The sequence below is a fragment of the Rhinolophus ferrumequinum genome, chromosome 7 (genome assembly GCF_004115265.2).
Source record: "Rhinolophus ferrumequinum isolate MPI-CBG mRhiFer1 chromosome 7, mRhiFer1_v1.p, whole genome shotgun sequence".
Lineage (NCBI taxonomy): Eukaryota > Metazoa > Chordata > Mammalia > Chiroptera > Rhinolophidae > Rhinolophus > Rhinolophus ferrumequinum.
Genome location: NC_046290.1, coordinates 4,037,773 through 4,064,750, shown reverse-complemented (window position 1 = coordinate 4,064,750; position 26,978 = coordinate 4,037,773). Strand labels below are relative to the sequence as shown.

The following is a 26,978-nucleotide window of genomic DNA, read 5'->3' as shown; positions in this document are numbered from 1 at the left end:
GATGGGCCTCGGCCTCACGGGTGTGTCCCTGCTGTAGGGACTGCCGACAGTGCTGGGTGCCAGGTCCTCGGCAGGCACACGTGGTCCAGGTTAGTGTTTCCGTTTCCTTCCGGTAAACACCCAGAAGTGGGATTGCTGGATCACATGGCAGTTCTACTTTTAATTTTTTGAAGACATACTGTTTTCCAGGGTGTTTACACCAATTTACCTTCCCACCAGCAGTGCACGAGGGTCCCATTTCTCCACATAGTCGTTTGCATCCTTTCTTGCATCTCACTTTTCTGTTTTCATTTGTCACACTGGAAATAGGTGGGGGGTGGCCTGCCAGCAAGGCCTCGAGTAGACGCCGGGTGCTGGCCGCTCTTCCTAGACCTGTGGGAATAGAACAAGTGAGATGGACCAGGGCATCTGCTTGTGTTGCCTGAGGTGTCCCGTCCGGCCCCTTGAAGATACCGATTACCGCAGGGCCCTTCCACTCCGCCACCATCCAAGAGGGGTGGTACAGAACTAGTGAGAGGACATCAAAGAAAGCTGTTTGCTCAGGAAGACACATTCTTCCCTTGACTTACTAAGCTTTGTTCACAGCTGCAATAGGAAAGGAAGATTTACAAGTTGGAAAATGTTGGGGGAAAATTCCCTGCCCGTTCCAAGTGTCCAGTTTCCTCTACTTTCCTCTGCTGCCGTTTTATAAAATGTCTTCGGAGAGGGCCTGCCATGACCTTGGCGGAACCATTTTATTCGCACTCAGCATATTTCAAAGACTTGACAGATGTAAATGCTTTGCGATAACTTCTTTTTATTTATTGCATTCTTAGCAGAAACAAGTTTCTAAAGATCTGTGTCCGTGACCTTCAGTGCACAGCTGAGAAGGCTGGGGTGGAAGCTGGGATGGCTCTTGCCAAGTCAGAAAACAAACAGTGACACGGCTGAAACTTGGGCTCTGTCCCTGTCAGGCTCATAAATCTATCTGCCACTTCCCAAGTGCTTCCTGCCCAATTCTGGAAAACATCTCAGACGAATGGGAGAGGCCTGGAGGTACGTACACTAAATGCTTGTAGGTGAGGACGAGTTTCTTCTCTCACTGCAGCTTTCAAAATGCTTCAAAGCCATTCTCTCGTCATTACTTTCCAGCAGCTTCACTGCTGAGTGCATTCTGGCTGTGGGCTAATTCAGTCTCCCGCTCCAGCGCTCTTTCTCCTCTCCCACTGCGCACCGTTATGTACTTGGGGGCCCAGGAGGCTGACGAGGCCCAGTGGGAAGGGAGGAGGGTTGACGTAAGCGCAGGCCAAAGTCTTATGACTGAGACGCCACTCCCACAGCCCAGTGGGATTCTTCTTGTTGCCCATGTCCAGTGTGTCACAAGATTCTGCTAATGCTTCCACTGACGTGACTTTTTAAAATATCTTTATTGAGATATAATTCACATACCAAGCAAATTTACCATTTCAAGTGTAAAATTCAATAATTTTGGTATATTCGGATATATGCAACCATAGTCAATTTTAGCACGTCATCACCTTAAAAACGAAGCCCGTACCCTTTGGCTGTCACCTTCCTGCCCCCAACCCGCCCTAAACACCACAAATCTATGTTTGTCTCTATAGATTTCCCTACTCTGGACATTTCATATAAATGATGGTTGCCTTTATCTGTGAATATACCAAAACCCACCATATTTTACAGTGTAAATGGGTAGATTGTATGGAGTGAGAATTACATCTCAATAAATGTTAAAAGAAAAACAAAATAAGGACCTTCCTGGGCATGTCAGAGTGGTGTGCACAGCCTCACATGTTGCAGGCCTATGTCTGCACCACCAGCACCTTGGACCCCAGAGCTTCTCCCAGGGCACAGAAAATGAGGACACCTTTTTGGCCGTCCCACTGAGTCCCGTTGGCCTCCTGAACTGGGAGGTGGGGGTGAGCCTGATGGGTCCTTGGCCCCGGCAAGGGCAGGGCTGACACTGTTGGAGCTCTGGCAGCTTCACTTCACTCACTTGATGAACCATCCATTCAAACCTAGTTCAGGGCCACCTCGGGCCGGGCCGTGGGCACCTGACTTGTACCAGCATCTTGTGGTAAAGCTTAGTTTCCAGAAGCCCGTTGCACAACTCAATCCACCAGTCCCCAGGCATTCTCAGTCTGGTGCACGGGGCCTTGAGGGGAACCTGCAAAAATAGACACCAATAACACTCCTCATCCCTAAAATTAAGTTGGAGAGCTTGGTCTCAGGGGCACACACTGAACAATTAGATTCAAGAACAATTAGATGCAGCCACGTAAAGGAACTAGAAATTAAAACTGAGCCAATGATAAATGAGCAACACATAAACTCCCGACAATTTACAGAGCATCAGGTAACTCAGTAACTAATTTAATGTAACGAAATGGACAAAATCCTGGGAAGAAGGATGTGGGGGAGGTGGGAGCCCTAGGACAAGGGGCCGTGCCCGAGACTGGCAGCTCTGACAAGCCCATCCCCACTCTTGCTCCCTGGCTCTGGGGAGAAGAGCTGAGCAAGGCAGAGACATGAAGGAAGCATGTTCTGCCCAACATTCAGAATTATGGGGAAGGAAAGGAAGCTTTTGAAAGGAAAAAAATGTAGTTCTCCAAATGAGAGAGAAAGAGAATTACAGGGTGAGCTCTAATCTAGATGGATATTTTTGCACAGGTCCTGCTTGTGTGGCTGCCTCCTGTTCTATTTGTGGTGCAGAAATGCCGTCTTCTGTTTTAGGCTGGGGATTGGAAGGCACATGTCCTCCTGTGGGCGGGTCCCTTTGCAGCAAATGCAGCCACCCCAGGGCTCTGGGCAGCGTGGTCTCCGGGATCATCCTCCCATCCAGCCCACCAGAGACAGGTCCCCCTGGGGAGGCACGTCTGCCCCACCCCATCCTGGGGACAGAATTTGACCCCACTGCGGTTTGACTACTTCACATACAGCTCAGTGGCTTGTGGAGTCCAGGCCTGGGTCAGCTTTGAGAAGAACAGTAATTAACCCCTCCCAGAATCACCCACACGTTGGCACACGCCATTCAAAGCTGCCATCCTCAGAAAAGGGGATGACGCAAAGTGTCTCCGTCCTCATTCCTGGGCCCTGTCTCTCTCTAATTAAAACGTTCTCTTTCTCGTTAACCCTCGCCAGAGGGTACAGCACCTACAGGTCAGGCAGAGCAGAGCTGAGCACGGGGCTGGATTCTGGCCGGCAGGTGGGGACAGACTGTGGCCCTGAGAATGACGAACACTATTTACAGGTTCCAAGAGTGAGGAATTTGGCATATATTTTGGGGTTGCGCTACTCAACCCACTAGTATGTATATGGTGTTTTCTCTTCATGTGCCAAGATAGTGCCTAGTTCTTAGATGCATCACAGGCCTGTGAGTTATATTTTCTACTCTAAAGCAACATGTTTACAAGTAACAGGGCCCCCATTCCTGGCCCCAGCTTTATCACAGATTACAGGAGGACCCTGGGCTCTGAATTTAACTTCATGTGCCTTCAAACCCCCTTCTGTAAAATGGGGTCTCTAGGTTGTACTTTCCTTGTCATGAAGAATCCTTTCACTATTAGAACTCTTTGGAATAGACTGGTTTTACAACGTCCTATGTGACGGGAAGGAAACCTGTTGGAACCGGCTCTGAGCTGAGGACTCAGCCTGGGCAGACTGAACCAAATGAAACGACAGGGTCATTTCCAGTGATCTTGGAGGCCCTTTGCAGGTCATTTGTTAAATAAATAATTGGAGATTAGAAGTCAGAGCTCTTGTTTCCAACGCTAACTTGCTGCAGTAAATTTTAGCAAGCTACAAGCTATCATTTACCCAAAGCAGCATCCACTCCCACGTGGCGGAAGGTCAGACGCCGAGGCTCCAGATGACAGGAGAGTGGAGAACGGAGTAGGCAGCGTTTCGTGGCGTTGTGTGTTGTTTCAGAAATTGTGTTGTATGAACAAGCGGCACCACAAAATGTAGAAACCAGAGTGAAGAGAGAAGCAAACCCTTGAAACAATGAGAATAAGATTACAGGAATCAGGGGTGTGTGTGTGTGTGTGTGTGTGTGTGTGTGTGTGTGTGTGTATACACAGAATTGAGTACAAATAAGTACTGTCAAATGCAAAATGATCTGTATTATTTAAAAGGGGTAAACTCTGAAAAGTTGTAGCTGCAAATATTCTTTGGAGTCAGAGATTTAAAAGCTGTTCCAGGATTGACTTACTGCAATGTTTTGGCGACACAGGAAACTAATTGACCCTATTGAGGTAAAATCAGATTAGAAAAATCAATTATGCTTTAACTGTTCATTTCCTCCCTACAAGCCTGGCATGGCACTGCCCACTAATTCCACCTCGAAGCGTTGCCTATGGAGACAATAGGAGCAGATCGTTCTACAAGGTCATTGAGAAATCAAAAAATTGCAGATGTAGGGGGAAAAAAAGGCAGGCGTTGTTCCCTGTGGGAAAGTTTATTTATGTTGTTCAGAATTATTGGATTGGATTTAACCTTCAAATTATTTATTAGAAAAACTTTCATGACTCAAAAAAATATTTTAACAAATGCTCTGGGATAAGTTTAAACAAACAAACAAACACACAAACAAACAAACAAACAAACAGACAAGTCACATTTTCAAGACTCACCGTATCCTGGCCCACCGTTATACATGATCCGCACGGCAGGCTGAACAGGTGACTTTAGCTCCAGTTTTGCAAACGGACTGTGCATCCATCTACATCAACACGGCTACCATTTCCCTGTGTGTAAGTAAAAATAACTTGTTTCCATTAACATGTAGCACTTATTCTGGAATGGAAATTAAACTCTTTAAGACAAACACTTCAGTGACAGACAATGCAAGCTCACAAGCATGCATTTTGTGTAGTTCTGACCAGCCCTTATCCTACGGACACAGAGACCACACCTTGACTTCCTAGTGGCAGGGTCCAGGTCCAATCCTGTTGGCTCTTTTACTTTTCCTTTAAGAAAACTATGTGTCTGGACACAGACTACCTGGGTCACTGCAGCCAACACTCCCACCCCGCTGGGATTAGATACACTCTGGGGAGTGTGTGACTGGACACTCATCCATCTCCATCGCCCAAGAGACACTTATAGCCAGCACCCTATTCATAGTGGATCTTCCATGCCTTCGACTGGAGGAAAGGATGCATTCAGCTGGGCTGGAATAAACAACCTGAAGTAGACCCTAACAGCCAACCCAAGTGGCCAACTTGATGGTCCAGATCAATCTCCTTGTGATTTCCAAAATCATGTGTTGAGAACAAGCTACGTGCAGGCACAGGGCTTCACGATTCCCACTTATCGCCTGTCTTGTCCCAGCGACGCCTTAGCAGGAGGCATTAACTCTTAAGTTTGCTGTGCAAAGTGGAAACTGGGGGTCTTGGAGGCTAAGTTCCTGATCCACATGTGGTAAGAGGCAGAGGGAATTCAAGGCTGTTTGATTTCAAAATCTCTATCTACTCAATACGAAATCATCACAGTTGCAGGTTTTAAATGAAAAATGTGCTCTTGATTGGGAAACAATTTCAAATAGTGACACACGGGTGGAGAAATTTCTCTGATAAACACTTTAAAATAAAAACGGAAAGCCAACTTATATACTAGTGTGAAAAGTTAGTTGAAGTACCTTTTAAATAATTGAGCTTAGGGATGTGAAACTTGTCACTTTGCAGAATTACTACCCTATAACAGTTTTCCAGAGAAGTATTTCTGTAAATCAGTATTAGTTTAGATAGCCATGTTGTGCAAAATGCGCAATTTCAATTATGTTGAGAAACTTTTAATGGGAGTTTTTGGCGAACACATTTACAAATTTTTCTAATGCAAATGTAAACTGAAGAAGAAATCTAAAAGACACTGGTGGTTAATTAGATTTGGTTCAGTTACATTTTCATTGACTTTTATAGAGAATACCCATGACATGCTTTGAACCACAAATAAATCAAAGCACAAAAGGTCAGAGGGCACCATGTGACACAAAGCTGCCCACAATGACCACAGAGGGTAATGCTTCTGGAAAACCAAGAGAATTCCGACAAATACTGAACATAGACCATGCAAGGATGCAACAAGCATCCCGTGGATAGACATTTCTTGGTTTTAGAGTCTTGCTGTTCAGAGTCATCGTGTTTCCCCAAAGGACAGTGCCTCTAGATTATTTGACTCGTGCATTTACTCCCTCCAGTAGTCAACATTTCTTTTCTACTTATTTTATGGTGCATGCAACGTCCCCCCTCTCCTGTTGAGGACCACAGACGAGGAGAACTTTGGAAAGAGTATACACCAAAGCCTCAGTCTGAATTGTGATAGTCTGAAAGTTCACAGAAGCCCACAGCCTTCCATGGTCACAATGGTGACAGCCTTCAAGAAATAAAATCACATCAGTTGTGGAGGCAGGCAGGAATGAAACCAGGCACCTCACGTTACAGCAGCTCTATTTTAGCTCCATTAGTGTCATTACCAGTGACGGCCCAAGATCTACAAAGTGACTGCGTGTTTACGAAGGAGGACAGCCACTTAATTTGCCTCCAGTAGAGAAATGGGGAAGCACCAGAGTGAATCCACAGTGGGAAGCAGCGCAGGTATTTACTCCCTCACCATGCATCGCCTTACTGACCCACGAGGTTGACCGTGGGGGCCGAGTGCCCCGGTTCACTCTGCCACGTGTCTAGCCCTGTTATGACCTGTAGATCCCTTTGGATACCCTTTGGATACACCCTGTTCAAATACTCTGCCTTGATTATGTCTCTTTGGCCAGCACAGTGGGCTCTTGTGTTTCTTCTGCAACAAAGCTAACTAACATTGTGTAACCTTTGTGCATGTCAACTGTGTTTGGCCTTTCAAGTTCGTTAGCCGCATCCTTCGGTTCAGGTGGGACTGGGTGCTATTTAGTACTACGTAAACCGGAGGCTGCTAAAATCAGAAGGACAAGGTAGAACGCAGCATAAGGCCACGGAACAGAGCTGTGTACTAGTTAAATGTCTTAGCAGGGAAAAAAAAGACTGATCATGATCCTGTGGCTGAGGCCTAAGTGCCCATCGGGAGTGAAAACTCTGCCCTTTGCACCAATTTGCTTTAGACACATAACGGCTCAGTTTGGGTGTTTCCCAGCCAGCTCGAAGCTCCACTAACTCAGCAGTGGGCGAAACAGCATGTGCTTGGGTGTGGGCCATGGCAGTTGCCGAATGGTCCACGGGCAAACCAGCAAGTGCAGCAAGACACAGGCCTGGGCTTCGTTCCTCCAGTTGACTTTGGAAAGGCCACCCACCCTCTCTGGGCTTGTTTCCTCCTCTTGTAGAGCGTATGATTTTCTAGTAAGTGGCCTCCCAGAGTCAGTGGGTCTACCCTCCTCTGAGTTAGCAAGTTAGTTCTGCCCTTCCAGAAAGCAAATTCCATTAACAGGTTGTATGCCGTTAGGCGGGTTCAGATAAGACACTGGAATATAATTCTTAGGTAAGGGGCCAGCCCCACGCGCCCTGTTAGGCTGTGCGGTTGGACTGCGTCCTGCCTCCTGAAATCAGATCTGTAGACAGGCTCCCTGCAGGTGAGAAGTAGCAAAGACCTGCCCAGTCCTCCTTCCAGGGCCTCCTCAGCTCCCCCCATTTCTACACCTGTCCTTCTTTCCTCTTCCCAGACATAGCTCCAACCTGACTTACTCCGTGAAACCTTCCCCAGTTATCAGTTAGGTAGCCTGCGTTTGCACAACTCTACCCTAGCTGCCCTGCCATTCAGCATTTACGGGTCTTTGGTCTCAACTTTGGTCTCAACTTGTTGCCGGTTCCTGTGTGTGTTTCTTGTCTTATGAGTTCCTCCAGGGAGAGAAACGTGTCTCACAGTCTGCATGCCCTGACTCTGACTGAGTGGAGGGGTAGTCAGCACGTTTGATTGATTGACGTGAAGTAGGGGATTGGAGAGAGCAAGCCAGTATGTGATTACAAGGGATTGTATTTCAACCAGTGTATAGTTGTTCAGTCTGAGCCTTCATCCAAGGGTGTTCTAATCAAAGCCTGTGCGAATATAAATTTCTCGATAAAATAAAGATGACACGTAAAGATCATATGACAAATTTTGGTTTCCCAAGCACTTTTCCTCACATGTAGGTCAATTCTCATACCAACCTGGGAAGAGTTTTACAGCCAAGGGAACTGAGGCTCAAGCAGGTGCGGTGGGCATCTGGCTTTCTAGCCTCGGTCTTTTTCACTAGTCTACAGACTTTCCTTTCAAAAAATAAGGTCAAATTTCGATACATGGAGTGAACTTTGGAGCTGAAAATTTAGGCCTAAACCCTGTTTTTTCTGACATATGGATTTTTGAGCCTGTGAGCTTTCTAGGAAATACCAGGGGTGCCAAAAAAACACATGACTTGTATTCATCTTTTGTTATTGGTATATATCGAGTATTACAATTTTAATAGTTTTTTCCTTTCTTAAAATGTGTATATTTTTTTTGGCACCCTCTGTATGTGTGTGTATATCTGTGTGTGTGTGTGTGTGTGTGTGTGTTTGTATGTGCATGTGTGTGCATGTAAGTGTGTGTGTGTGTGTGCGTGTGTGGAACTGGGCAGTAACACTGCTGCTCACGTAGACCTCCGTGAGGCACAAGTAACCTTGATCTTCCAGAAAGCCAGTAAAGCACATGCAGGTCCCATCCATGGTGGCCTGCAGTGGGCAAGGGCTACCGGGGACAAAGCAATCAGTCCAGGGAAAACAGTGGATGGAAAGGAGTTTTGGGAAGATGGGAAGTGCACATACACTTGTATTGTTCTCTCCCTTTGGCTCTGACCTCTGGGTGGATTGGAATTCCTGACAGTAAGTAGGGGTGTAGGGCTGACGGGACGTGGGTCTGCATCCCGCCCAGTCACGCCCCTGCTGCCTCTCTGGAGAGGGAGGACGTTCTCGGCCTCTGTTGGGTCTGGGTCTAATCCCTCCCACACTGGGCCCTGCAGGCAGGTGCCCACTTCCAAAGGCTGGGGGAGCCTGCAGGCCGGCACGACCCACCGTGGGGTCATCAGAAGGGCTGGCTATTTGACTAGCACCGCCATGTTTGCCTATAAGTTTCCAGCCACCAGGAAGGGAGTTCTTGCTGCAGCCTAAGCGTCAAAGCAATAGTCGAGTTTTCAATTATTCCCCACTGCTTTTAAAATGACAAAGTCTTACCAACTTAAGTATTTCTTTCACCAAAGAATATTTCTTCTATAATTTCCAGTTTCTAATGAACCTTCTGGAAATGCCATGCAAAAGAGATCAAAGTCACGGTGGAGGGAGAGGTAGAAATTGAGCCAAATGCCTCCTGTTGCTGTGGACAGCAGGCCAGCCCTTCCTTAGGTTGTAAAGACCCTCCTGGCTGCATCTCGAGGGTGGCGTCCCCTGAAACAACTGTTCAACCAGCAAACAGACAGCATGGAGGTGACCCAGCTCGGGACATATGGAGATTGGTCCTAATACTTACACAGGGTTCCTTCAAGGACGTTACCTTTCATTTTACATTAGAAGAGGAAACTATCTGGAAAGAAAGAAACTCAGGTGCCTTCCCTAGCAAGCTGTCTCTGTCCTAGAGCTTTAATATCCACAGTGTGCTTCCGTTACAACGAATAGCCAAGAGTCTAAAGACCGCTCACTAAATGTCAGGTTTCCAGGACGGAGAACTCTCTCTAGAGGATCAGATGAATGGACGCTTTAAGTTCATTGTCATTGAATTTCATGACTATTGTTACTCAGAGGGAACTTGAGCAGGAGGTCATGCATTCTCAAACACTGCTGCTTTGGCTGGACAGAGCTGCAGGTATATTTGGGACACATAAGAAAGTGGTAAAATGGTAAAGCCAGCAATAAAGGGCAGATTTGGCACTGGCCAAATGTGCTGGGAGGCGTCCACCCCTGTCCTCTGAGGTGAGGTCACAGCTCTGACAAACTTGACAGTGAACTGGTCCCCAAGTAGTAGCCAAGACTGCCTGGAATTTTATGTAATCAGCAAAGGAGATTTCCCTTCCTTCATCATGGAAAGTACAATCGGCACCATATCAGTTTGGCCAGATCCTCCCTTCATGTTCTGCTTTCTACTTATCTCCCTGCTTGCTTCTGGGGACCACTTTAATCCACTGGATTTTCGCAGAAACTATAGGTCCCTCGCACTCATTTTCTGAACCTTGGTGTCATGCTTTTTGAAGCACTGGAAATATTAAAACTGTTAAAAATAGATTCAATATTTTCAATGGAAGCATAGGCCACAATGACTGGATTCTCGACTCAGTATGTCAGGTATGCATGATTTTATTTAAAATGTGTCCAGTAAGATTTTCCACTTGGATGAACACTTTTCCTCGTCCGGCATATTATTATAAACAGTATTTCCTCATTTCATGGAGTTTCTTAGAAAGTTCTAAGTAACTTAACAGAAGAGAGAAATGAAACTGTGGGGAGATTAAATAACAGGGACTTTAGATCTCAGCGAGGGAGCTCACGCATCCCGGCCTCGGGGGACACACAAGTGACTACGGGGTGAAGATAAACCCGGTCATGCAAATCATTGGACGATCACTTGGTTTCCTTTGGCAGTTCTGGCATTCCCTGTCACTAGCACACATGATCAAATGAGTCAGATGACTTCAGTGAATGGAAAACTGTCTTTTGCATTTGGTGGTGGGCTGACCAGCCGGGAGAAGACAGGAACAGAATCGCGCTGTCCGAGGAGCATCTCAGGATGTGGGAAGACACTGTCCGCATCTCACCAGCTGTGGCGCTGAGCCCCAGGGAGCGCGCACGCACCTGGCGATGGCAGCGTCGGGCGCCCCCATGTGGCCACAGCACCCCGCCTCTCCTGTGAGGGCGCGTGACCCTCGGTGGACAGACGCACGCCACCCCCTCGGCACCGAGAGCACATTGGAACCAAGAGGGCAGTTGTTGTTGGGAATCACTAGAACCTGGCAATATTACATTTTTGTTTTCGTGAGCCAAAGGTCATCTAGCACAAATGAGGTCTACATGTTGTCACATGGGGCCACAGAAAGACACGTCTTCAAGTGACGATGCCCTGCCAGGGAGAGAAACAGATACAGAGCACAGCACACATCTAGCGGTGACAGGGCTCCTTGGAGGATGAACCGCGTCACCGACACGGAAAAGGGGCCAGCGGGCCGCCGGCCTCTGGTTTCCTGCCTGCTCTTTGGAGCTGCTGTCATGGAAAGAAGCCAAGGGCAATGTGACCGGGGGCGGAGGGGCAGGTGGGCTGGGAAGTGTCACCATCTCAACATCTGTTCTAAAGTGACCGAGAGATGATCATTCATTTATGATCGAAACTTAATCCCGAACAGTGTCTGCTCCCTCTGTCTCTCTCTCTGTAAACACATCTGTTCATAAATAACTTAAAACGTCTCTGGGCGCTCAGGATTCCGTTCCGGCTGGAGTAAAAAAGGATGGGGGCTGCTCAGCGTCGAGGAGGAGATGGTGGGTGTCCGTGTGTGTGGAGAGGCGGCTTAAGCGTCTGATTCGCGGCGCAAACGTCAGCCGTCAGAGACGGGCGGGGTGACCCAGCCGTACTTTTCATGCGTCTTCACCAAACTCTTAAAGGTGGCTTCTGCTTCCTTGCGACTGAAGGACTTTTTTGATTTTCCCGCTTTTCTACAGATCCGACCCTGCGTGAGAGGAAAAGAGAAACCAGGTTAGAGCCCCAGGAGGGATGGTTTCCCACCCTGCGTCTTTGTTAAAACACGCAGAGTCGCGGGCGTTTCTGATGCCCGGATCTGTGTGATGAGCGCAGAGACACGGGACATCGCGGCTTTGCTACAACACGGATGGAGGAGTCCAGGGGCTGGCGAGGGGAGGGCCGGGGAGGCCCACGGGCTGATGTCTTCACCAATCCACGGCTGCCTCTGAATGTGACGCGGAAAGCAGCCTCTGCTGGTTCCCGGGAGGAGGGCTAGCTTTAGGGAACGCGTATCCCAGCTGTCTGCAAGGCAAATATTGTTCTAACTTCCTTCCCTCCCACCAAAGAATGCCTTTCATTATAACTTTCAGGTCCTTCGATACCAGTCGAGATCTATGTTTATATATAGAGATGAGTATACTTACAGTCACACACACATTTTTAAAAATCTGATTTTTAAAATTCAAGTCCAGGAGCAATTAGTGAATTTCTTGTAAGTCATGTCACTGGGGAGCCATTTCTTGAGCAGAAGGTGGAGCCATTGTCATAGAGGGGGAATGCTGTCCTCCGGTCCTGAGTGAGGGGTAAAGGTGAGGGGCCAGTGCTTTCCCCACAATCCCAGCAGATGTGGGGGCCCCAGGAAAGGTCCCCACCCTCTCACATGCCCCACCCCCACCCAACCCCCAGTGACCACCTGCGTTCTGGTCTGAAGACGGAGCATTTGGGTCTGCAGTAGACCAGAGGGTCTGATTCATGTTAGGATGGGCACAGAAGGCTCTCGACCACCAGAGAAGGAGCCAGAAGACACTGCTAATATGACCGCCGTCTCAGGCCACCCTTCCAGAGAGCCCTGGGAAATGACGTTTATTTGGCCTCAGAGGGAGTGAGCAGACTGAAGAGTACCCGGAGTCTGGGCAGCGGTGGACCCTCAATCAGACCGAGCTGCTGTCACTCCCAATATTCCAACCTCATTCTTCATGACGCCTCTCCATGGCACAGCAACTGAAACTAGCTCTTAGCTCCTGGGGCACATTTCCTTGCACTTGACTTCCCTTCTTCCTGGGAAATCTGCTGGTCTTCCTGAATGTCTCATGCATGCATTTTGCTGCTGGGGTGCAAACACCCCTGAAAGACTTGGCTGAGTTTCCTCCACTAGCAAATGCATGCATACTATTCCCAATGTTCTCCTGTTGTTCATGAACTTTCACTAACAATTGTCTCTGAATGTGCCCTCTGCATTCCTGATACGTAATATTTTTGTTATAGGACACTTGTGGTCATGTGTTGTCTGTGCTGCAAAGTGACTTCAATCAGAGCCAGGCCTCCCTGGGTTACATACCTGTTCCCTTGGACAGGCACTGAGGGCAGCAGTTACCCAGTGTGGCCTGGCCATGGGCAGTCAAGGTCCACTCAATCTTAGCTTTCTCTGACAATACACTGACAACTCCGGTGGCAAGAGCTGGACTGGCCTCAGATTCCACAGGGAAAATGGTTCCAGATCACTAGGATCTGGGAATGGAAGAGTGTCTTACATACTTAAATTCAGAGCGTATGGCTCCTTTTCACCAGTGGATACTAGCCTGATACCCTGGTGAGGAGTCAGAAATCCAGAGGCACAGTCGTATTCTGCCCTCAGGACATCCCCGGACGAACCTGTCCATCTGCCAATCAAGGGCGGTACCACTTGTTCTGAGGTGCTGCTTGGTTCACAGCAAATGAGCTGCTAAAAGGGTGAAGATTGGAAGAGAAGACAGGAAACCGCCATCCACTGACGTCTAGAAAGTTCCCCACGTCTCACTAGGATATGACTCCTAGTTTTAATTTTATAATTTCCTACTCTGCTTATGTGGTGCAGTTGTACTTGACAAAAAGGGACCACCAAGAGCTAATCCATTTATAATCAGCATCACCATGGGCTGAGATCCAAGTCCAAAGTCACTTCAGTAAATATCCGCAAATGCATCTGTGTAGGAACATCGGCTTCGATGTCTGCGTACTAAGAGTTAATATCAAGGGAGAGATATATATGTTTGCATAAAATGCAAATTTAAACATCCTGATCATTCTTTTCTATAACACTGAAAATTTATGGTGATTTGAGAATTCTGAACGAAAAGCAGCCAGACAAATACAAGCTCATGATAATCTTGGAATATTCTGCTGCTTTTGGCACGAACACATACGTTGCCTATTCTTTGTGAAAGTCCCAATTGTTACAAACAACAACAGACAAAAGCCCAAATGAACAGACCGCTCTTTGTTGCCATTTCTTCCCGGGAAGAATTATGAACATGAAGCCCCAGCACTTAGTCTGTCCGGGACACAGAGCCTGGTGTCAGCCAGCCGGAGTCCCACAGCCTTCAGTGCACGCAGCTGTCCATCAAGAGCGGTGGTGTCCTCTGTTGTCCCCTGCACCCCAGTTTACAGTTCACAGATGCCCTCCTCGGGCTGGCTGTTTCAATCTCACCCAGTGAAACACTGAGTTTGAAAATGAACCCTTCCAGTTCCTGGCTCTGCCAGGGTGGCTGGGCCTTTTTTGCTGAGATTCCCTGGAGGTACATCTACCGGGCCCCTGATGGTCCACAGCCATGCTAATGTTGAACTGGCTCCCGTTCTTCTTTCCAAAGTCCAGTCTCCTGGATTCTGGACTTTAAGGAAACTTTCAGTCTAACTCCTGTGACCCTCTGTACTTTCCTCTATGAGTGGGGATAATATCCGCTTCACAGTATCACTAAGAATGTCAGATACGATACTGAATTTGCTTATTTTACAGATGAGGAGATTGAGATTCAGAGAGGTTAAGTAAGTTGCCCAAGGTCACACAGTCAGGAAGTGCTGGAGTAGTGATTCGAAGCCAGGTCTGCTGAATTCTGCACTCCCCACCCCAGCACACACACACACACACACACACACACACTCACAGACACATGTGCACATATGTGTACACTCTGAAAAACGTCTTCATGCAAATCCAATATTTCTCATTTATGTGGCTAATTTCTCAGTAATGTCTATTTTAACAAGTTGGCACAAATACATTCATTCTATAGTTCTCCCTTGATTAGATTTTTCTTCTTACATTTTCCTTTAAAACATACCATTGTGACATTTTGTGTTCCACTTGCCTATAATTACAGTTCTGCTCCTTTAAACATAGTTAGAATTTCCTGACGGCTCATGTAAAGTTTTGAGCTTCCTACACTCATTTCCTGGGCTGAATCACAGAGCAGCTACTTGGGAGTGTAATTGTTAGTGTAGCAGCACTCACAAAGCACAACCCCTGCAATACGGGTTTCAAATGTGTGCTGGGCTCCTTTCAGGCAGGGGAGACTTCCTGGAGGAGGTGTTCAGGAGCTGGATTCAAAAGACACGCGGCATAATCCAGCCAGAACGCAGGAAGGGAGGCCAGGAGGAGCTCGGAGAGGTGCTTCTGGGAGGAGAGAGAGGGAGGAGGTGGGGATGGGAAGCATGCTAGATCCTGGGGCTGTGGGAACACAGTGGGTGGCTTAAAACAACAGAAACGGATCTTCTCCTGGCTCTGGAGGACAGGATTCCAAAATCCAGAGGTGAGCAGGGCAGTTGCCGGAGGCTGAAGGGGAGAACGTGCTCCATGCCGCCCCCTGGCTTCTGGTGGTTTACTGCAATTGTCCCTGTCCCTTGACTTGGAGACAAGTCACCTTGATCTCTGCCTTCACATGGCCTTCTCCCTGTGTGTCTCTCTGTGTCTGTGCCAACTTTCTCTTTTCTTACCAGGACACCAGTCATTGCATTAGGGCCCATCCTACTCCAGGATGACCTTATCTGAACTTGACATCTGCAAAGACCCCAGATAAGGGCATGTTCATGGGTTGCAGAGGGAGGGTTACGACTTCAATTCATCTTTTTGGGGTCACAATTCCCACTACATGCAGTAAGGTTGACAGGAAGGTCCTCAACCCCCTCCTGCAGCATCTGGACTTTTGCTGGAGGTGGCAGAGCATCGGGCCAGGTTGTCTTTTGAGATGGGTCACTTGGGAGGCAGGTGGCCGTCAGGTGGGGATGTTGGCCAGTTAAGTTATTGTCATGGTCCAGAGAAGATGGGTGAAGGCCTGGCCTGGGGCAGAGGCAATGCGGGTGGAGAGAAAGGGGCTGAGGCCAGCAGGCATGTCACTAAGGGCCAGGGGACCCAGGGCATCCATTTCTGATGGGGGAGAAAGCAGGCTTCCGGATAAGACACTGAGTCTCTGGGTGGGCCGGGCTTGGGGTGAGTCCGGCACATGGTGGGGCTGGAGGCTGCTGGATGTAGTGCTTGGAGCTCTCCCATCGGGGCTCCAAACGACGGAGATGGCTGAGAGTTCACAAGGAGAGACACCAGGGAGCGACGCCAGGCGTCCGCTCTGCCCACCAGCCACAGGCTTTTGAGCAAGTCGCCCTCCCTGCACCTCTATCTCCACATGTGAGTCACATAACCACTGACACCTGCAGCGTGGGGTGAGCCCGTGGGGACGATACATCACTGGCCTGGTGTGCACGGTAGCAAGACGTGCAATATCAAGTGGGCACGGGAGAGCCTGCGGGCAACGCTGTCTTAGGAGATGCCTTGGAGGGGTCATGGGGGGCCGGTGGGGGGCTTGGGCAAGAGGAGAAGCAGCATGTGCCGGCACAGGGGCTGGGCCAGGCCAGGGGGTGTCGGTGGGAGGTGTCAGGGAGGGGTGCGGCTGGCGGATCTGACTGCAGAGTGGCCAGTGAATGCCTGGAAAGCATCGGCCTTAAGAGGCAAAAGTCTGCTCAGAAGTGTGATGTTTGCTTGATTTATATAAAGTCAGAACTTCAAAAACTCTTGACTTTTTTTTCCAGCAATCTCTGCACATTGAAGAAAAATCCGGTTCTTTAAAAAAGTGCAGCTTAATAATAAAAAAGTCCCCAAACCACAACCTGTATTTTCCACAGATTTATGAAGTACCTGCCACCCAACAGACCTAGTGCGCGTTGCTGGAGACAGCAGGCAACGCTCGGTAGGCCAGGTGAACGAGAGGCACAGGGCTTAGCCGGGGGGGCCTGGAGGGGGGGGGCAGTGGGTGAATGAATGAAGAGTGAATCAATGAGTATAAATGGCCACAGTCCAGCTCCCTCCCCTGACGGGGCCACAGACTAGTTCTCCTATGGCAATAACTCTCATCAGGGCAAAGGATAAGAGTGATGCCCAGGATGTAAAGCCATTTCACTCAAGAAGGAAGGTTTCCTCCCTGGGACATTTTAGAATTTTCCATTGAGAAATATTATGTAACCACACACACTCTATTACAGTCTCTAAAATATTTTATCAAGTATTAGGTAATAAATGTCCTCGGGTATTTGCTCTTAAACTTGTGAAACCTCTCAGGATGACAAAACCAGCATCAGTTTTGTATCAACTTGGATAATATTCAGTATCATCAAAAAGCTTTCTCAAACCACTGGCAGCACCAAAGGCACAGATCATGGATATTTTTGATGTTTGCAAAACATAAGCATCTCTTCCCTCTACATTTTAAAGAAAGTTCTAGCAATTATTGATTCTGTTTTGAGACAGATTGCATTTTCTTGGAAGAAGCAAGCAGAAAAAAGAGGAACTTTTGGCTAAAAATTTAAATGATATCGGATAATCATTTCAAAAAATGTTTTTGGAGATTCCACTAATACTTCTGCTTACGCAGCTGGCCCCCAGTGGGTTTCGTTAGCTGCACTGGAGGCCGTCATGGCGGCTCTGTCGAGTGTTTACTGTGTGCCAGGATGGGCCCTGAACACACTCATTAAAAGCTTCTGCAGAGCAAGAGAAACCATCACAACACAAAGACAGCCAACCGAATGGGAGAAGATATTTGAAAATAACACCTCTGGTAAGGGGCTAATATCCAAAATATATAGAAACTCATACAACTCAACAACAATAAAAACAAACAATCCAGTTAAAAACTGGCAGAGGACCCGAAGAGACATTTCTCCCAAGAAGACAAAGAAATGGCCAACAGATATATGAAAAAATGCTCACCTTCACTAGCTATTAGGGAATGCAAATCAAAACCACAATGAGATACCACCTCACACCAGTTAGAATGGCTACCATCAACAAGACAAATAACAGCCAATGTTGGAGAGGCTGTGGAGGAAAAGAAACCCTCATACACTATTGGTGGGAGTGTAGATTGGTGCAGCCACTTTGGAAAACAGTATGGAGGTTCCTCAAAAAATTAAGAATAGAATTACCATATAACCCAGCAATGGTAATAGAATTACCATATGTCCCTTTTCTGCGTATCTACCAAAAAAATCTAAAAACATTTATTTGTAAAGATATATGTACACCTATGTTCATTGCAGCTTTATTTATGGTGGCCAAGACATGGAAACAACCAAGTGTCCTTTGATAGATGATTGGATAAAGAAGATGTGGTATATATACACAATGGAATACTACTCGGCCATAAGAAAAGATGAAATACTGCCATTTGCCACAACATGGATGGGATTTGAGTTTATCATACTAAGTGAAATAAGTCAGATGGAAAAAGTCAAGAACCATATGACTCCACTCATATGTGGGATATAAAACTGAAAACAGCAAATGAACAAACAAGACAAACAAACTCATAGACACAGACCACAGTATGGTGGTTACCAGAGGGGAAGGGGGGAGGGGGGTGATAGAAGCGGGTAAAGGCGTCACCAAATATATGGTGACGGAAGGAGAACTGACTCCGGGTGGTGAGCACATAATGATGCATTATCAAATTGCATACTTGAAACCCATATAATTGCCTTAACCAATGCTTCCCCAATAAATTTAATTAAAAAAAAAAAAAAGCATCACCAGATGGTAAGAAGGGAGGGGGTTGGGAGATAAGGGTAAGGGGGATCAAATATATGGTGATGGAAGGAGAACTGACTCTGGGTGGTGAACACACAATGGGATTTATAGATGATGTGATACAGAATTGTACACCTGAAATCTATGTAATGTTACTAACAATTGTCATCCCAATAAACTTAAAAAAAAAAAAAGCAAAACCAAAAAGCCCTCCCTGAAACCCTACCAGGTGGGCTCTGCTATCATCAACCCTGATGTATGGATGAAGGAACAGGCACAGACAGACCAATAATGTGTTCAAAGTCACACAGGATTCCAGGGCAGAACTGGAGACCACACTCTGAACCCCAAGGCCAGACCGTCTCTCAGAAGCATGGAGAACGATCACGGAAATACGAGAAAGAAAACGAGATATTGACCATTCACTCCGTGGATGCTGCCACCCTGGCTTTGCTCCCCTGGCCACGGGATGCACCGCGGTCACTGAATCCCTTCCATCCCGCACATACCCCTGTCGACATGGAGCTCCCGGCCTCCATCCCACACGTTTACCCCTGAGCTGATCAGTGCATCGACTCTGCCTTCACCGCAAGAGCGCGGTCTTCCACCTGTCGTGTCGTGTGGACCCCCTCGCTTCTGGTTCCTGTGTGATGGGAGCAGGTGAGCCTCCCTCCTGAGACAGTCCTTTACTCACAGTCCCTATTCCTGCAGATGACTGGCAATCTCTGGTTCCATTTTTGCTGACACAGAATGCAAAGGGAGCTGCTTTTGACAGGCCAAGCCAAGGACACCGTGTTCCATTTTCACGGCTGAAACATTTCTTTAGCACAAAACAGCCACTCCTTCCATGTTTTCTGTGGCGAGCTAATTCCAGCTACCTCCGTGCGGAGTTCTGGAAAAGTCCCACGGGCACACCGTCTGCCCCCGGTACCACGGCAGGCTCACTGGACGACCCATACAGTGAGCGATGCATCTTCATTGGCGTAAACGCTTCTCCCTGGACCTGGCTCCGCTGGAAAAACACGTGTTCACCTCACTGGCCTCAGCAACCCGGCCTTCTTACTGAGGACAGCGGTCTGCTCCACCCTGAGAGGCTGACAGGGACGGTGGTGTTTTCCCACCCAACCTGCCCTCCTAGGTCAGAACCCAGCCACGCCTCTTCCCTACACACTTGACTTTCCTCAGGGCACCCGATTACCCCTTCTTGGAACACATTTTGGAAAGAATGAGGATCAGGTTCTTTCCCAAGCGCCCCCCTGGTTTTTCACTCTGCCTGTTAACCCCCTGTGGCCCTCCTGTTCTGGGGTGGGACCCTGCTGCCACCCAGGATGCTTAGGCTGCCTCCATCCTGCCCCGGCCTTGATTAAGGAAGGTTGGGGCCCTGGGAACACGGAGCCTTCCTGCTGCTGGAGTCAGAATGAAAGAAGGGATGCCCGAGGACGAGGGTTTGAGGCAGAGGCCCGGTCTTCCTCTCCTCCAGGGAGAGCAGAGCCCCTGGGCCGTCAGGAGAACCAGCGGACTGACAGCTACCAGCGAGATGAGAACGCCACTGCCCACACCTCCTGCCTCTGTTCACTTGCCGACAGAAAGCAGCTATGCGAATGGGTCACTCACTCCTGAAAGCTGCACATCATGTGCATGGGAAATAATCTGCTTCCCGCCACATGCCCGTCTCCCAGGTTTCCTGCAATTTTATGACTTTCCATAACTGGATGATCCCGACACTCTTCAGACCACAGTCTGGTGGTTACCAGAGGCGAAGGGGGCAGGGAGGTGGTAAGAGGGAAAAGGGGGTCAAATGTATGGTGACGAAAGGAGAACTGACTCTGGGTGGTGAACACACAATGATGTATTATCAAATTGTATACTTGACACCTATATAATTGCCTTAACCAATGCTTCCCCAATAATTTTTTTAACTTTAAAACACATTTTTATTACACAAATGTCACATAATTGGATATTTTTCTACTTTGTACATATTATTCTTACTCTCCACAGAAGGGCTGCTTCTTAATTTCTCATGGGGTGATGGCAAACTCTAAAATCCTGATTTTAACAGAATAGTAGTAAAACTGCCTCAGTGACTTAAGTTGAAAGCAGTACATGGCTCTTGCACTTAGTCGTCAGGAACGTACAAATGTCTTTTTATTCCAAAATACAAGCTAGATTATCCATAGGCCTGGACAATGACAGCAGTAACCATCGTATGTTGTCAGCTGAAACCAGTAACTGGTGGTTATAGTGATTTTCTTGAACACCAGCCAGCCTTTCCGCCCGTCATTTCCCCCAGCTGACTCCTCTGAAGTTACAGGTGGGGAGCCCTGCCTTGAGCCCCCTCTCACAGTTCCCATTAATAACGGTGAAGCACTGCTCTAGGAATTAGGACACGCTACCCCCCGTACCGCCCCCCATTCCGCCCATTGCAGGGTCTTTCTCTTCTTTAGGAATTTCTGTGACTACAACTTCTGCTGTAGCCAACAGAGAGGGCACTCTAGCAGCTTCCAATGAAGCAGTTCTCACAACCGTAGTTGGATCGATGATTCCTTTTTCCACCATATTCACAAAATCTCCAAGCATAGCGTCATAACCAATTTTTTGATCTTCATTAGCTGGCGTTAACGAGCCCGAGGCTGGAATGCACCGAAGCAGGGCACGACCCCCTCAGAGAACGACGCCTTCCTCAGCAGCAGCGCATGTGGCACTGAGGGCATCTGTGACTGTCTTTCTTTTCATTCACTTCAGCATCACTAGTCCCACCAACCGTCAGCACAGCTACTCCTTCTGAGAGTTTCGCCAGACGTTCATTTAGTTTTCCCTTTTCATATTCACTAGTTGTGATATCTAACTGCTCAAGGATTTCTTGAATACAGTTTTCAGTCTGAGCCTTATCACCTTTTCCCTTCAAGAGCATGGCATCGTCTTTGGTCACAACGACCTCTCCAACTTCTCCTAAGTCATGAGGCTGAACATCTTCAAGATTTAGAGTCACTCCTTCTTCTCCAAACACTGCATGCACCACCAGCAGCGAAAGCCATGTCTTTACGCTGGTTCTTTCTATTGTCACCCAAACCTGGAGCTTTGACTGCTACAACCTGAAGACCACCTGGTGGCCTGTTCAAAACGAGCACACTAGCCACCTGCCATTAACATCTCCCCAGTTATGACCAAGCGCTTACGGTGAGCACTGGCAATTTCAGGAGCAGATACAATGCACTGGACACTAGAAATGTTCTTTTCACTCAATAGAACATAGGCATCTTGGGATTCACACTGCTGACCTTTCATTGTGTTAATAAAGTATGGAGAAATGTAACCTCGATCAAACTCCATGCCTTCGATAATTTCTAATTCATCATTCAGTGTTTTTCTATCCTTTACTGTGATGTCACTCTTTCTTCCAAACTTTTTCATTGCATCAGAAATGATATTGCCAATTTCTTTGTCTCCATTTGCAGAAATCGTAGCAACCTGAGCAATTTCTTCAGGGGTTGTCACCGGTTTAGACTGCTTCTTAAGTTCAGCAATTACAACATCAACAGCTAACATCACACCTGTCCTGATTTCCACTGGATTAGCACCTTTACTAACCTTCTCAAAGCCTTCCTTGGCAAGAGAGCGTGCCAGTAAAGGAGCAGCGGTGATGCCATTCCCAGCCTCTTCATTTGTATTACTGGCAACATCCTGAACCAGTTTAGCGCCATTTTTATATTTATCTTCTAAGTCAATTGACTTTGCAATGGTCACACCATCTTTTGTAACTCTGGGACTCCCTCAACTCTGTTCAATAATCACTGTCCTTCCTTTGGTCCCCTAATAACGGCTACAGCATTGGCTAAAAGGTTGAAGCAAAAGGCTAAAACCTTGAAGCATTAAGCTCGGGCACCTGCAGCAAACTTTACATCTTTGGCATACACCTGAGTGAGACGAGGTGCCAGTGCCCTGGACGCTGGTCTAATCTGGCGAAGGGTTTCCTGTAATCGAAGCATTTCTGCGGGGAAGCCGCAGGCTGTGCGAGCGCCAAGGCAAGCCGTTGGCGGTGAGTGAGGGACAGAGCACAGGCTGCACACCTACCCCGACAAATTTAATAAAAAACAAAACAAAACAAAAACTCCCCAAAACAAAAGCAAAACCAAAAAGCCCTCCCTGAAACCCTACCAGGTGGGCTCTGCTATCATCAGCCCTGATGTATGGATGAAGAAACAGACGAGAGGCCAATTATGTACAATCGAAACCTATATAATTTTACTAACCAATGCCACCCCAATATAGTTAATAAAATTCAAAAAAACCCAAACAAACAAAAAACTAAGTGTATTTCATAAAACACACTTTCTGGAGGGTCTTGCAGTAAAATCCAACATCCATACCAGGGGTTGTTCTGGAAGGCTGGTGCGTTGCACTTCAGCGTTTCACTTCCATGGCTGGAGTTCCTGCTTCCTGCATCACAGCCCCTGCCTTCTCTGGCCTCCACTGGGTCCCACCCCTCCATCACCGCTTATCTCCACCTTCCTACCCCGTCCCCAGACTCACACCTACACTGGTTTCTTGTTAAATCAAGAGCTCTGAGCATGAGTCCACCTGGCTCTGTGCTATGGAACACTGGACAAAAGTAAAGGAATCCAACCATCTAAGGGGTACACACTGTCATCCCACCTCCCCCAATTTGTTCATGCCACACAGGTGATGGTTCCAGAGTAGATAAAACCCAACACATGCTTTTCTGTTTGCAAGAAAACGCAGGGCAAACATACGGCATTAAAAAAAAAAAAAAAAAAAAAACGGCTTACTCGGTGTTAAGCAAGGAGGTGGGGACATTTCTGGAAAATGTGGTGTTCTGTTACCACCAAATTGTCTTACGATGTAATCAAGAAAGGAAGTTGGTTCTAACAAATTTCTAGTCTCTGACTGAAAAACTTAGAAAACTGAGGACTGATTTTGGCTGACCTAATAAAAATTAAAAAGTGATTTTCTATAAGCAACTGGGATGGCTATTATTACTTTTAGGTCATTACTTCAGGGACACTCTGATTTCAACTCTTTTATTTGTGTAAGCGTGTTGCTATAGAATCTTTTCCTTTGGATTAAGAATTATAATAAGAAGAGAAAAGAATTCAGTGATCTTTACAAACATCACTGAGACTCTTCAAACAATGCAGACTTTATAACAGGAGGTCACACAAGTCAAGCATGTGCCACTCAGTGTTCTGAGGGCTCCCCAGTCCTCTACTGGGATGGACTGCTCATAACATGGCTCATGATGAGGAAATTGAGGCACAGAGTGGGGCTGCCCAAGGTCACACAGCGGGTGGCTGGAGGAGCTGGAATCTGAACTCTCAGAGTCGGGTTCTGGAATCCATGCTCACCACCACTTGGCTACACTAGAAAAAGCAACGACACAGGCCGAGAGTGTAACTACTTCGGGGCTCACCGTCGTGGCCCACACCCAAACATACCCAGATTATCAGGAGCTTTGCACAATATTGGTGCAATTTTTAATGGAACATTTCACAACTGTATTTAAATGCTCAGCAGATTCTTAAGCAGTACATCCAATTGTGCCTGTCCTATTTGAAACAAAAATAGAGTCTCTTTATTTATTTACGTCAGACGACTAGGTCCTTTCCCAGCCTCACGCCCCACGACCCCCACAGACGCTCCGTCCGTCTCTTCCATGACGATACTGACTTGGTGCTGCATGTGGGAAGGTCTTGTCTTTAATCAAAATGCATGTGCAGAGAACAGCAGCCACAGACCTCGAGTGGACACGTGTGTCACACATCCTTGTCGTGAACGAGCACGTTAAAGCAAAACGGCAGGCATTATGATGGAGATGGAATTGCCAGGTCCACGGTTACTCTGCTTTATAATGCTGTGTGAAGGAAGCACGTCTGATGGATTGATCCTCATTCTCACAAAGTTTGCTATTGTTTCTACATCCTTTTCAAATCACCTTTGTCATTTGCATCTCACCCCTTGGTGTGACAGACAGAGCAACTACCATTGTTCCTGATACAAGAGCAGAAATTGATGCTGGCAGGTGGGGACATGGTTGCCCCACTAAGAAATGCTCGAGTCTAGAACAAAATCATATTCCTGAACATTCCTTCCATGCTATCCACGACACTAAACAGCAGCTTCCTAGAGTCTACCAAACCCCACAGATATTGGGAATTTTAAGATTGGGACCAAAATGAACCTATAATTTATACATTGTTAGCTACATAATCTCAAAATCGAGACTGCTGCATGGTGAGTCCAATACCTTAGTTTTCTTGATTAAGACCAGGTTGCATAACAACCTGGTATTAATAATTATACACAATTGTACATTACTGTACACAATAACAATTAATATAGCAAAAGAAACTGATTTAGCCACAGAGGGCCAAGTAGGTCCTCTATAAAGACACAGTCTTGAAGGAAAAACAAATTCTAGAGATATATTTGGACACACAATGCCACTAAATGGCACGTTTTGCTGATACATGACTTATTTAACTGATGCACTTGATATTAAGCCTAATGAAAACTATTTAAATTTTAACACAGATATATTCTCAGGGTATCTAAAACGTAATAAAAATTAAATGAAGCAATTTATATAAAGATTTCTGAGTAAACAATATCATATATCAAATATTTCTAAGAATTCTTGGTTTCAAGTTTTCTGGGAAAAAGTAGAATGCCTAATTGGCTGTCAGTTTCTAGGCTGTTATACACAAAGGAAATTATATTTCAATTTTGGATACTTAATTTTAACCACAGATATAATGGCTGGATTTACTCTATATGGCAAGTTTCAGCTAGGGTTATTCAATTCTCACAGTCATCTATTTTCATGTCTGTGAACTTAGGGCACAACAGGAGATGAACCAAAACACTTCTTATTATGCGTCACAATGAAAACTCAAGGTCATCGCGTCTTTACTCATTATCTTGGGTACTCAAGTCCTCAGCTCAAGTACCACACACCCACATACCGAGAGGGTGCTCAAGTCTCCTGAGGAACAAATGACAGATCTTGTAGAATTATTGACACTGATCTGAAGTATCCTCCACGTTCCAGATAGCATTGCAGAGAAAAGGTAGTACATGTGTGTCACCGTTTCCCAAAAGGTGTTCCACGTAGTACTTTACATGTTAGCTCATCTAATCCTTACCCAGGAGGTGGACACACATGTTGCAATTTTGTAAACGGTCACGTAAAGTAGGGGAGGTAGTGAATGACACTGTCCCTCAACAACCCAAGCCTATTCCTGGAATTAGAGTGGAAACGCTGTGATGCAGAATTTTGGGAAATGGAGCATGGTAGAACCCGTGCCTGAACATTCACAAGAAGTACCGATATATTGTTGGCTCTAAGAATTTGTAATGACTTTGCATAAGCCAGATATCCCAACCTTGTTTGTCCAGAGAATACCCTGCGTCCCTCACCCACCCCCAGCCTGCAGCAGTTGTTAGTAACAGCCTAAGAATGCATGTCCCCTGCTAGGGAGGTCATCTCCAGGAAGTCAAAGCATGGCAGTGAACAGCACCCCTTACATGCCATGTGTTCAGACCAACATCATTTTAGCCCTGCAGGCTAAAAACTTCAACCAGCCCTCAAGTTCTGATCAGAGCTTTTCAAAACGTATCTTTAATAAAGTAAGTATGTTCAGAAAACTGGAACTTCAAAGTAAAATCTTTCATTTTTTACTGAAAACACCTCATGCAATGTGTTGTTAAGTTTGCCGTCAATAACTTTGTACAGGGTCTGTTGTGATGGGCACTGATTAGATGTCAAGGCAGTAAATCATCACAACTGCCTTTCCCAGTAACAGGGAAGTGAATCCAGGTATATTTTGCAGTGATAGTTTAAATGTCGTAAGAACAACTGTACACATTAATTTTCTTGGCTTGTTATTTTACATTTACGTTGGCTTGCATTAAAATTCAAATATACAAAGGTCAAGTTTACTCAATCTTCCTATTTGAAGTAGCAAAAATAATAGTTTTGCTCTAGTTTCATTTCCCTGCATCTCACGGTATTCACAGTTTTTCTGTGCCACTGGGTTGCAGTATCCTGTTCATTTCACTATTTGTAGATGCTAGAATTTCCTACCCAGAAAAATCCTAGAGGCTCACATATATTTTTAAAAACTGATGTCTGACTGATATGCAGAAAGTTTCCATATTTCATGCGTGCAACCTGATGACTTAAGACGTGGCTATTTTTGAGGAACTTGATGTGGTAGAGAGTGTTGGTGTTCCACAAAGAGCCATGTGCTTCCTTACACATCCGCCTCCCTTCCAATCAGGTTGTGGCCCTGTGGCTAGTTCTGGCCTATGGGTTGTGAGCAGAAGTGATGCTTGTTTGTTCTGGGTGGGGGCATTTAGAAGCTGATGTGCCCACCCATTCTTATCCCCTGTTGTTGTGAACTTGGGGGCCACATGCTCCAGATGGAAAAGCTACAAGATGGAGGGGGGCACCAAACTTCACCAGACTGTGTGTAGGAAA

General features: G+C 46.7%; 1 protein-coding gene and 1 pseudogene across 1 annotated transcript in view; both read right to left on the bottom strand.

Annotated features, from left to right (window-relative positions):
- Positions 1-10,247: 10,247 nt before the first annotated feature.
- The window catches only part of UBE2QL1 (ubiquitin conjugating enzyme E2 Q family like 1), a 39,720-nt gene continuing 22,989 nt past the window's right edge, over positions 10,248-26,978 (bottom strand). Inside the window, exon 2 of the mRNA XM_033111085.1 lies at positions 10,248-11,641. Within this exon, the coding sequence (XP_032966976.1) occupies positions 11,510-11,641 (132 nt within the window). The 3' untranslated portion in view covers positions 10,248-11,509. The remainder of the gene's footprint in view (positions 11,642-26,978) is intronic.
- Positions 20,861-22,467, bottom strand: LOC117024732 (60 kDa heat shock protein, mitochondrial-like; annotated as a pseudogene).